Raw genomic sequence first — 11,584 nt, forward strand, 5'->3', positions numbered from 1 at the left:
TTTAAGGATATCAGAGGTAATAGTGAGATAGGAGAGGGAATTTTTTTTAAATACTTCTAAAGGGTCATTTTAAATGCAAAGAGAAATATATTGCTATATAGATAGATAGAATTTAGACCACTCCAAGTTCAGAAATCAATGTTAAGTGGTCTCTTTGTTTTTTCCAGAGGTGTATATTGCAATTTAGAATTCAGCTTCGATGAGCTCCCACTGTTCCAGGCAACCAGCTTTTCATTTCTATTAAATCGTTTATTTGAAGAAATTTCATTTTAAAATCAATCATTGCACCCACAAATCCCCCCGCCCCTTTCCTCCACACCTTCTCTCATAGAATAAAAACTAAACTCGGCACATGATTAACTCTTAAGCATGCGCATGCACTTTCACCAGGGAGAAAGTGACCATCCAAAGACAATTGTGCATGTTGAAAGACAGTGGCTGCACTGAATACAGGACCTGGGGTCCTATAGGACTAACTCAGGTCAAAGCGAAGCCATGAATCTGTGGGTAGCAGGCTTGCCATGTCAGTGCAATGCCTAAAGGGAAGATGAGAGAGAGGGTGTGGGAGGGCCCATGTGCCAGGCCACGGTTCACCCTGGAGCTCTTTGCCTTGGCATGAGGGATTAAGAGATCACTCTAACAAGACCAACAGGGAGCTGCATGCATTTATATGCACCATATTCAGACTTGAAATTGTTTTTATCACAACTTGACTTCATTACTAAGGTTGGTCTTGCTGTCCACTGCCGGCATAGATCAACATGAACCCACTTCCGGAAGACTACTTCTTTCCAGAAGGCACCTACCAACTCGCACCCCCATGCCCAATCCCGCCCCATTGTTAAAAAAAGAAAAAATTAATACAAGAGAATAAAATAAAATCATTTGTTTAGAATGTTGAAAACTAAGTTTTACTAGATTGATACAAGAACATACAAAATCAAAAAGTGTAGAGCAGTTTTTACATCAACACTTCCAATGACATGGTAACGCACACAAATGCTGCACATCGGTTTCAAACGTTCAGACTTAGAATTAAAAAAAAAATTATAAAAAAAAATAAACATTGCATGGGAGTAAGTATGCATGTGTGGTTTGGGGAACAGATGGGGGTGTGGGGGGGATGTTTACAACATAAAACCACAAAAAGAAAAAAAGGGGGCAAGCAATGTCAATACTTAAGCCACGAGTTTCTAGGTACATGATTCATTAAACATCAAAAAATCTAAAACCCTGTTTTGTTTCATGGGGGAGTGTGTTCATCAACGCAAAGCAGAAGAGCTCCACGACCCCCCCTGCATGACGACAAGAAGGTACATTTCTGTTATTGCAGAAATTCTCCATTCCCCCAAAAAAACAAATTACATATACTTACTTTTCCCATACATGAGGTCAAGTCTACATTTAAAAAAATAATTTTCCTAGTTACAGAAGCATGACTGGTCCTGCGAATTAGGTTAGAAAACGCACAAAAAAAAATGTGCACTGTGGTTGATCGATTGTTTTCTCAAACCACTTCCCTTATTGAACCGTGATTGGAGAATTTCCATCCAAATTCAAATGTGTTTCGGTGTTTACGACCCCTTACCAAATCCCTAAAACATCATGAAAGGCATTGACAAGTGAAACCACAATATGTTGGGGGGAAGTGACGTGATGGTGAAAAGAAGGGGGGGCATGGAAGGAGGAAGAATTAGAGGAAATTAAAAAGTACTCTTAAAAACTCTTCACCTGTGACTATAGGTAGATTTTGGCTTCCCCCCTGTCCCGGCCTCCCAACCTCAGGAGTGCATTATGAACTTCTTGTTGCACTCAATGCACTTCGTGACCTATGCGTTGATGACAGGCCCTGAAAACATGATTCTGGAGAAAATAAAGCTTTCAAGACTGATCTCCAGTCAATGGCTAAAGATCTCGACTGATTTAACAGGCAGGAATGAGGTCCCCTGCAGGACCAGGTGAGGAGACACCTGGGCAGTGCTGCACATCCCCGGCTCCATGAGAGAGATGGTCTGACCACCGGGTTCTGTGGGTCTGTTTAGCTGGCCTGCCTCACCACGGGGGGGAAGGGGGTAAAACAATTATCAACTGCTTCAATTTCGCAAAACAATGATTCAACTGGGGCACACAGTTCAAGACACTTCAAGCCCCCTTACCCAGAATTACATTTAAAATATCACTAAAAACAAGCAGCTTCTGATCAGTCAGGTGAGATTCCAGGCCTCAAAGACCACAAGGGCCCTTCTGGTGTTAGAGTTCGACCCACTCTCTCCATCAGCTCGTTATGCCATGGGAACCAGCCCTCCCTCCCCTCCATTTCCTCATTAGGGCGAGTTCAGACCAAAAGTGTTACGGTGCCATTTCACCAGCCCTGCGGTACAATGCGTTGCGTGGAGTTAAAAATCATGCACTGCACAGAACCTCAGACGGGAGAAGAGGGATGATTATAAAAATAATAAAACAATAATTGGGGAGACCTGTCCAGAAAATAGTTTAGCAATGAAGGGGGAGGAAGAACCCCAGATTTTGCCAGGAGAGAGAGGAGCCCCCTTTCACTTCACTGGGGTCTGACACCCCAAGACTGGGAGATTCAAAAACTGGGAACTGCATAGGGCTGAATGCAAGATCCCTTAATCCAACCCCCCCCCCACCCGTGAACGAGTCTTCCCTCCTCTGCCTCCATGGGGGAGCTATACTGGATGGTGTGAGCGAAACATGGGAGTTCACTGGCTACCACCCATCAATACAACACAACATGACAAAAGGGAGGAGGAAGAGAAGACAAAATAAAAAACAAGAACAAAAAAGGTAAAAATCAGAATTTGTGCCGAGAAAGAATCTTGGGCCCAGGAGAAGTAGTCGCCATCTTTGCTTTTTCTTTTTTAACCAGACTGAAAGCAAATGTTAATGCTAATGCAAATGTTAACAGGAATGAGTCTGGAGAAACAGAGAGAAAGACAAGAGAAAGAGAAAGAGAGAGAGCACACAAAGAAGTTCTGGGACCCTGCTATGCAGTCTACCCTAACTAACCTCCAAGCCTTCCCCCCCACCCTTGACACACAACCCCCCCCCCACCCCCAAAACCAGCTCCCTCTCCCATCCCCCATTTTTCAGTTCTAGTAAAATGACCCAGGATGTTGTCAAGAGATTTGGCAGGATGAGGATTTGGAGATTTCATGGAGTGGGCTGCGTCTCGGTTGTTGCCTTTTGTTTGTCCGTGCCGTAGTTCTGCAGTTTCCGTTTGCGGTTCTGCGACCCTGTCTGGTCAGCCACAGGGGCAGGGAGTGAGTCTGTCTTGTGTGTCGACGGCCCCTGCGACTTAATTTTTTTTTCCCGTTTGTTTGTTCTCTGCCCTTGCCCTTCCCATCCCCCCAACCACCCCCCCGCCTCTGCCCCGCTCTTCCCCCGCCTCAGATGTTCACTCCGGCCTTCTCCTTCTTGTCCCCGTCCTCGTGCCAGGTCAGCCGCTCCTCGTAGAAGGCGATGACGATCTGCGGGCACTTCACGTTGGCTTCCTTGGCCAGCACCAGGTCAGCCTCGTCCGAGTCTTTCCTGCCGAGCGGGAATGAAAGGGTAGATAAAGAAAAAGGAGAAAACAAAATTAATAAAAGGTCAGTCCCTACTAAACCAGGATAGGCTATGTCAGCATTCTGATTTCTCTCTCCCTCCATTTTCGCCAAAATCTCAAAGTCAGCTAACCAGAGAAGAATGACAGAACTCAGAAAATGGCTGTCCTGTTCCCACCCACCCTCCCTCTCTCTCCCTCTCTCCCCCTCTCTCCACTCACCACTTCATGAGGAACATGAGGTCTCCGCAGGAGTCGGTGGCTCCGATGATCTTCTCTGGCTCCAGGCCTCTCTCGAAGCCCCTCGCTATTAAGATGTCGTCCTGAACACAACGGAAATGAAAACAGACCAACATTGGCACTGCGCACAGAGAGGCACGCAGAGTGATTGAGAGGTGAGCTGCAACTTTGAGGAAAGTACTATGCAAGTGTGGAAGTAGCAATCTGGGGTGGGGTGGGGTGGGGTGTGGGGGGGCGGGGTAGGTGGTGCAATATACACAATTCTGAACAGAAAAAAAGTCGCCACCCCCTCCCCAGGCCCGACCTGACCCACCCTCCTACCTCTTTCTTCTTCTTGGCTTTGCTGTCGTCGTCCTCCTCGGTGGAGTTTTTCCTCTTGGGGGTGGCGCTCTCTTTGGCCCGGGCCCCCCCCACGCTGCTCTTGCCGCCCTGGCTGCCCCCCCCACCGGGCGTGCTGCTGCCGCTGCTGGTACTGCTGCTGCTGCTGCTGCTCTTCTTGTAGGTCTTCATGAACTCCGAAATCAGCTCCGGGCAGTCCAGGTTCTTCTCAGGCTCCCATGTGTTGTGTTTGCTGGGGAGGCAGAGAGAGAGACATTGGTTTACATTTATTAATCTCCTGGACATAAATAAAGATGGGCATCTCCCATAAATCACGGCAGAGATTACTTATGCGCATAAGAACTGAATATTTTGCAACTATAGCTGTAACCTGACCTATCAGAGTGTTTTTCTTTTTCAAGGTTTATTTGAAAATTTAATTTTCATTCAAGAATAGTTTAGCAATTTGAGCTGTGATGCAAATGCCTTAACATTAGTGTCACTGCGGTTTTCCAGTCATAACAGTGAAATACAAAAGCTAGCTAATTTATACAATCCACTTAACTAAACTATTTACTTTTCCCATATTTTCAATCCACTCAGACTGCTGGTCTTTGCTAAATCAAATCTGAAACATACCACTGTGTATGGGTTCCTGTGAATAAAAAACTAGCAATAACAGGCTAGGTATGTAGCTCGCTTAAAAATAATATTTCTTTGTTGCTGTCATTGTTAGTGTTACAGAAGGGTGTTTGGCTTTCAAGTGGCTTTTTAACATATCCGTTTTAGATGTGTGGTAGTATAATTGCACAGCACATATTCTACCCAGGGTTTTCATTTACTTTGACCAAGTATTTCCATGCAGAACTTTTGTGAGGAAGCCATCGTTAGCCAGGGTATGTTCTAGTTTAGCCAATCACAGGCATAACAAATCCCTAACCTCCAGTCAATCTACATTACAGCTACAGAGAGAGCCAATTATCAGTGCAGCCTTTAAAATAAAATCCAGATATACATTTAACTATCGAATGTTAGATTCACTTGTTGATAGTTGCCATCGTTAAAGAATAGTCGAATGTTGCAGTATTCGGTGTCATCCCTAATGACAATAATGATAATCTGGGAGCAACAGACCAGGAGTTTGAGAGTAGCAGTAGAGCAGGATGTTATTGCAGGTCAAGGTTGGAGATGTCATATAGAAATGTGTGCCTGTGTATGGGTGTGTGTGCATATGTAAGTGTGAGTGAAGTTTGTTTGCAATTATGTGTTCATGCGTGTGTTGGCAAGTGTGTGTGTACACAAGGGGCTGTGTATGCCTGTGCATCTGTCTGTAGATGGCAGCGGTCACAGGAACCCTTACTCTGTGAAGCCCTTCCACTTGAGGAAGTACTCGACGCGTCCCTTGACCACCCGCCGGTCCAGCACCTTCTCCACCACGTACTCTTCCTCCTCCGATGACTCCTCCTCCTCCTCGTCCAGACGCCGCTGGCTCTTCTTGCCCATGACAGACGACAGGGTGAGGGCAGGAGGCGCAGCGCTTACTGTTAGTGAGGAAACAGCAAATTAATAAAATGCCCCAAGTAACTGAACATAAATGCTACACTGCCTCGTCCTGGAGTGCTGCAGTGCTGACCTTAGCGTATCTCGGCACTCATACAGCGAGTCCCAGGCCTGCAACAGGGGGACAGCTAGAGCAAAGAACACCTCACTTTGAAAATGGCATGTGTTCATACAGAAACTTCCTTTTCTTTTTATGAACTCTCTGTAGTATCAGGCCTGAGAACAATAACTGTCAATCAACAACAAGTCAATTTCCCGTTTTCACCTGCAACCTTTTGCTTGCTTTTGATCAAATATTCTTACAAAAGCGAGGGTTACCATTCTGACTGATTGAGGAAAAACAAAGCACAGAAAGCCTTAATTGGGAACATAAAACCAAAAACAGGAAAACAGCCAGAGTGGTTTGTGACGGCATTTTCTATCCCCCCAGGTTCACATAACCTCAGCAAGCTGAGGAGCCCACAGCAAATCGTAGGAGTAGGGCACCTGGCATAGTCAGACAGGGGAGTGAAGGGGGAATGCATCAATTTAAAGTTGTGTATACAGCATTTAAAGTTTTTTTTATACGGCAGTGTATTCCTATTTGATGTTGACTGGTAGATGTGACAGGACAGGAAGAGAGCAGCTCCATGTCACAGATCAGACTATGAGATTGTTGGCAGCCATCTTGCTTGGGCACAGTGTTGTACAGTAGTTGGGCAGGAAAAGCGTTAGACTAAAGGTATACAGATAATTTTCTGGGCTGATGATTACATAACCATATCATCCAATATCGACCTGATATTCATAATAGTGCATGGGCATAATAGGGCATTTTAAACTACATTTTAAACACCACGTTTGCATACAATGCCCACACACTGTTTGTTTTGCTTGTGCTTCTAGATATGTTTGGAAGCAAAAGAAATACACATTTAACTTTTAAAAATAGTGTAACTTTTTTTTTTTTTTAATTTACAACAAACTATCCGTACACAACGAATCAAATGCGTCAAAAAAAAAAAAAAAAAAGCACCAGGTGCAACAGTTATAGCAACTGGTCGTTCAAAAACTTAACACGCAAGACATGTTGAATAAATTGTATTCTGTACAAAAGAACAGGGTTGTCATCAACATCTGCAACTACATAAAAATGTATACATAAAACTTTAAGGGGGAAAAAAATGGCAGATGACAGTATTAGGCAGAAAGGTACAATATTAACTAACAGTAACTGGGGACAAAATTTTTTAAAACATTGCTGCAATCAAGTAAAAAGTAAAGCACACTACTTTGATACATACACACTGCTCTAGATGACACGCTGCACACCATAGCAAATACGATGTCAGTAAACGATCGTCTGTAATGACCAAAAAAAGCAGAGAGCTGATAATGTACTTTCTCCCTTTATCAGTGCTGATACGATCACCAACCACTGTACCAGTGCAGCCCTAAAATGGGCTCTTGCCTGCTGCCCTATTTGCACCCTGACCTCCCTCTCTCACCTAAAAAGAGATAGGATGGTATATAAATTAGGGATTAGGGAAGTGTAATCGCAGGTGTAATGACGGCCAAACAATGGTTTGATATGAGAGATGAATGTCACCCTACAAGCGCTCATTGGGGGGGGGGGGGGGGGGTCTAACCATTTCAGACAGACACTGCAGTCACAGAGCTCAGGTGTGTCTGGCAGTCATGGCAACGGAATTAGGTTTTGTTATTTGCAATTCGGAATCCTCCCGGTGCGATCGCAGGTGACCTCCAGAGACCAGTCTACCGTCTGCTGCTTAGCCAACATTCACTGCTGCACCACACACACCCAGACCTTGCAAAGTTTACAACTAAAAAATAATTCTGTTGACACTGCCAGCAAGTATGTTTGTCATTATGATAAAGCATGGCCTTGGTTTAGCCCATAGCGACCAGGCACCTCCAACACAGAGGAAACATCTTCACTCGCCGCTGGACACTAAAGTACAGGTATACCCCGCTGTATAACATGGATTCGACACAGCACACATTTATTAAATTAACTCATTTAAAAAAATCATCAAAATATCAAGTGTTAGCAGATCTGAAACCCAACACCCGCCTTGCATAGATAGGTGGCATAGCTGATGAATGTTATTTCGTTATGTTCAGCAATTACAATTATTCAAATAGTAGGTTAAAAATGAAAAAGTGCATGCTCCCTACATTCAGAGTAACCCACCCTCCCATCAAATAAAAGTATTGTTATTATTGGAGTTTTTAAAAATAAAATTAGAAGTGATAGAACATTATAAGTTAACAAAAAGTAACAGATTATGGGATCAAAACAGGTCAGAAGTGAACGTTCGGAGGAAGAATCTAACATTAAGTGAAAGAGCATTAGTCAGGAGCAACAACTTCTGCAGATTAAAATTACAATAAATATAACGAGTTTGTTAAGTTTATTATTTGTATTGTTAGTTTTCTAGTGAACAGCACATTTATGAGTATTTAACTGATTTTCACATGACAGTTTTCGCATTTATGGAACGGATCCCCATTAATTCCCCAGTTCTGCATGAATTGCCCAGGAACCTCTCATGCAAAGTGGGGGATACCTGTATCAATAATTAAAACCTGGGAGGACCTATTCAACCGGTGCACAATGCACCAGCCATTGGTAGATAATGTCCCATTAGAATTAAATATATAAACATTACCAAACAAATACATAATATTAATGCAATGTATAGTCAGTGCAGGGACTTGCATACAGACTTCTCTAACAGGACTCACGTGAGGCCCAGTACTTACTGTGACAATTCAGGGGCCGAAGCCAGTCGCTGGTGTCAGTGCTGAGGGACGGACACCGTGGCAGGGTTGGAAGGCCTGTCCGTCTAGTTTCTGATGGGCGTCAGCTCTCACACGCACAGAACCCGACTGCTGTTTCAGCCTGAAACACACAAACATGAGGAGTTACACTAGCAGGATGCAGTCATTGCAATGCGAGGACACAATCTGGATTTGTACAAATCACAGAGCGACCCATGTGAGGGGAAACAAATTAAATGCATATATATTTGGACAAGTACTTTTACAAGTTAAAAAATATTTATGCATAACTGAGAAGGCAGACTTGGGGAAATCTGTGAGGAAGCTGCCTCAGAGTGCAATCTAGCTTAATGGCGTGAGAAGATTTATATAAAAGCGAAAATTGGGAGGACAGGAGGGTGAGCTGCATTTGGGGTTACAGGGAAGACGCATCTAACAGGAGACCCATATAGAACCCATTCGCACCAAAATTGGGGAGAATGGGTGCTGCGGTGTTTAAGTTGTCTACAACCATATTCCAAAAACTATAAGAAACTGGAATCTTTGGTACATAACAGCAGCAAGATGTGGGCCTCCATCCCCTGCCCCAACTCCCACACTCTCACACACACATTTCAGAATCCTAGTCACTGTACACCACTGTGAACATTATTATTGTCCTGTAGTTCATACATCAAGACCTGAAGGCAGTAATGCACTTTGATCTCATGGCAACATGTCTGTGTGACCTACTTTTTATGTTTCTGCAGAAAGGAAATCTTCGTGGCAGCTTTCACACCTCCACCCCTGACCCCATATCCTTCATTGACCAGCCCACAAAAGATGGCAAATAAACTGCATTTTCATATTGACTAACATGATTGTGTACACTGTGACCATTTGATTAAATTATTTTTAGGTGGACTTTCTTGACACTTCCCACCCCCCCCAAAGTTCCCCAGCCACATGGCTCACACCACAGGTATTTACAATAACAGATGTGTTGCAGGTACAGCGTCCTAAAAAGTCTCTCAGAGATGCTCAGTTAGAAGCATCTATTCTTTGTACGTGCATAAACAATAACACTTGGAAAGATGAAAGATCTATTTCTAAAGATCTGGGCCAGGGGGCATTGGCACACACAGGCCGGAACAAACCAGAACAATCCCAATCTGAGAACAACCTGCCCCTCCCCCTTCGAACGCGAATATCGCATTCCACCCTTCCAGAACGAACACCACGCACAGCCCCCGCGCGTAACACCGCGACTCGTTCAAACATCGTGCTTGTACTTACACACACACGCTCCCTCTGTGGTTGCAGGAGGCACCTAGTCATACAACTCAACTCCACGCTACGTCTCACCTGTGTGCGTGTCGCCCTACCCCCAAATCGCATTGCCTTTTGTAATAGAGAAACTTCACACAGAGAGGCAGCAACTTTACACTCACAAACACAATGCTACAAAAACAAGACGTTAACGAAATTCAGATATTCCGATGTTGTTAGAAAGAGAGATTAAACTCGAAATGGAGTGGAATAGCTAAAGAACCCACCCAGGCAGGTTTCCCTTCAAATCCGATCTTTGGTAAATCGCCCGTCGCGGAGGAGTCCAGCGGACCGGAAGGGACAAGCCTCGCTCTGCCTGACCTGTGACCATTCACCCCTCACTCCAGCACCCCCCCCAAACACACACACAGACAAGCCTGAACCCCATGCCACCATTCAAATGAGAGGCACTGTATTGTTGTGTTTATAATGGACAGAGTGTAATGTATGATTGCTAACAAAAAACGTGTCCACATAGTGTTTTTACCCACTCGCTTTTTAAAAACACAAATCTTGCAGCATCAGAACAAGCTCAACTTCTCAACAATTGTTTTAATTTATACTCAAGTACGCTGAACCGGAGTTAAACTATTCGACTGCAGTCGCATCTCCCAGAGCAAAGACCAATATGATGGCTACAATGATTTGGAAAAGAAACACGAACCCCCAGATTATACTCTACCCACGTTACAAAACTGAACCATTGGTCACAAAGCCCGACTAAGTCCACCAGAGGAAACCAAATACCGCCAAAGTGAAGTGCTCGGACTAATACAATTTACCACACATCACAGTATGCTGGGGTGTAATGTTTATGCACACACGTCACATGTCGGCACGCTGGTGTTGTGGATGTGACTGTAAATGCTGTGTGTTGCTGCAAACGCCTCGCACACGAGATGGAGGGATGGGTCTATGGCCAGGGCCGCCGTTTACTGTATTGAACCATCTGGGGACACGGCAGAGATTTTCGATCTGTTGAAGTGTCCAAAAAATCCGCTCTTTCATTCGCAAAGTATTACCCGCCTTCGCTCTTAAGTCCCAAGTTTATAACCCCAATTAGCAACAACACAAACACACATGGCTGCAATGAAAATCAGCCAGCCACCGGAAGTCCCGCCTTCCCGCTCGGCACCCATTGCTGGCCTCCGCGCCGCGTCCCCGCATTCGAAAGAAAGCCGCCCCTCTGATTGGCCCAGGTCGCTGTCAGTCAACCTCCCCCGTTGGCTTCCCCGGCCCCACCCACGTTACCCATCACCTCCCCCCCTCCCTCCTCCAAGAGCCTTTCAATCCTTTACCGCCGCTTTAGACAAGAGAGGTGAGCGCAGAAACGCCAAATAACCACATTACCCCCCGGTTTTCACCACGTTAAAGCGAACCCCGCCCTGGACGCACCCCCCCCGCTGCCCGTTGGTAAGAAATGGTGGCGTATTCTACTCACTCCCGAGCGAATAACCGTCCGAATGTGAGTGCAGCCGCGTCTCCGCCGCTTCCCTCCACCGCCGCAGCTGCTCGAGCGCCTCTCTGTCTGTCCGGACTGCGCACTCACACGCGCGCGCGCCAAAATACACAATGGCGGCCCGCGCCCGCGCACGCACGCGCACGCAGAGGGGACCGAGCGGCTCCGGGGGTCCCCGTCTCGCGCGCGCGCGCTCTCTCTCTCCGCCGGGGCCCCACCGGTGCGTGGGGGACACGCTCTTGTCAGACACAGGTTCCCCATGTGCATAAATAAGGAACTGGATGTTTACCACTAACAAGGACTCCATATCAAAGCATTTTTTACCAATTCAAGACAATCCCGACCTTATA

The 11,584-nt window shown here is 45.4% G+C and overlaps 1 protein-coding gene across 3 annotated transcripts; it reads right to left on the bottom strand.

Moving 5' to 3' along the window:
• Window positions 1–884: 884 nt before the first annotated feature.
• cbx5 (chromobox homolog 5 (HP1 alpha homolog, Drosophila)) lies at window positions 885–11,335 on the bottom strand. 3 transcript variants are annotated; one of them, XM_066708495.1, is made up of 6 exons: window positions 11,217–11,335; window positions 8,450–8,588; window positions 5,484–5,664; window positions 4,127–4,376; window positions 3,788–3,888; window positions 885–3,552 (listed from the first exon to the last, which is right to left on the bottom strand). In XM_066708495.1, exons 3-6 carry the CDS (start codon window positions 5,624–5,626, stop codon window positions 3,411–3,413), a joined length of 636 nt encoding a protein of 211 aa, XP_066564592.1. In that variant the 5' UTR covers window positions 5,627–5,664; window positions 8,450–8,588; window positions 11,217–11,335; the 3' UTR covers window positions 885–3,410. The 3 variants fall into 3 exon arrangements, with proteins under 3 accessions (XP_066564592.1, XP_066564593.1, XP_066564594.1); XM_066708496.1 differs by having other exon boundaries at window positions 5,484–5,670; XM_066708497.1 differs by lacking the exon at window positions 11,217–11,335 and adding an exon at window positions 10,003–10,059.
• Between the last annotated feature and the right edge of the window lie 249 nt (window positions 11,336–11,584).

This window comes from Amia ocellicauda, chromosome 7 (assembly GCF_036373705.1).
Source record: "Amia ocellicauda isolate fAmiCal2 chromosome 7, fAmiCal2.hap1, whole genome shotgun sequence".
NCBI classification, from domain to species: domain Eukaryota; kingdom Metazoa; phylum Chordata; class Actinopteri; order Amiiformes; family Amiidae; genus Amia; species Amia ocellicauda.

Coding starts and splice junctions, on each gene's coding strand:
- cbx5 (XM_066708495.1), bottom strand. CDS start 5,626: ATGGGCAAGAAGAGCCAGCGGCGTCTGGACGAGGAGGAGGAGGAGTCA. Junction 4,377..5,483: donor AAGTGGAAGGGCTTCACAGA/GTAAGGGTTCCT, acceptor CTGCCTCCCCAG/CAAACACAACACATGGGAGC. Junction 3,889..4,126: donor AAGCCAAGAAGAAGAAAGAG/GTAGGAGGGTGG, acceptor CGTTGTGTTCAG/GACGACATCTTAATAGCGAG.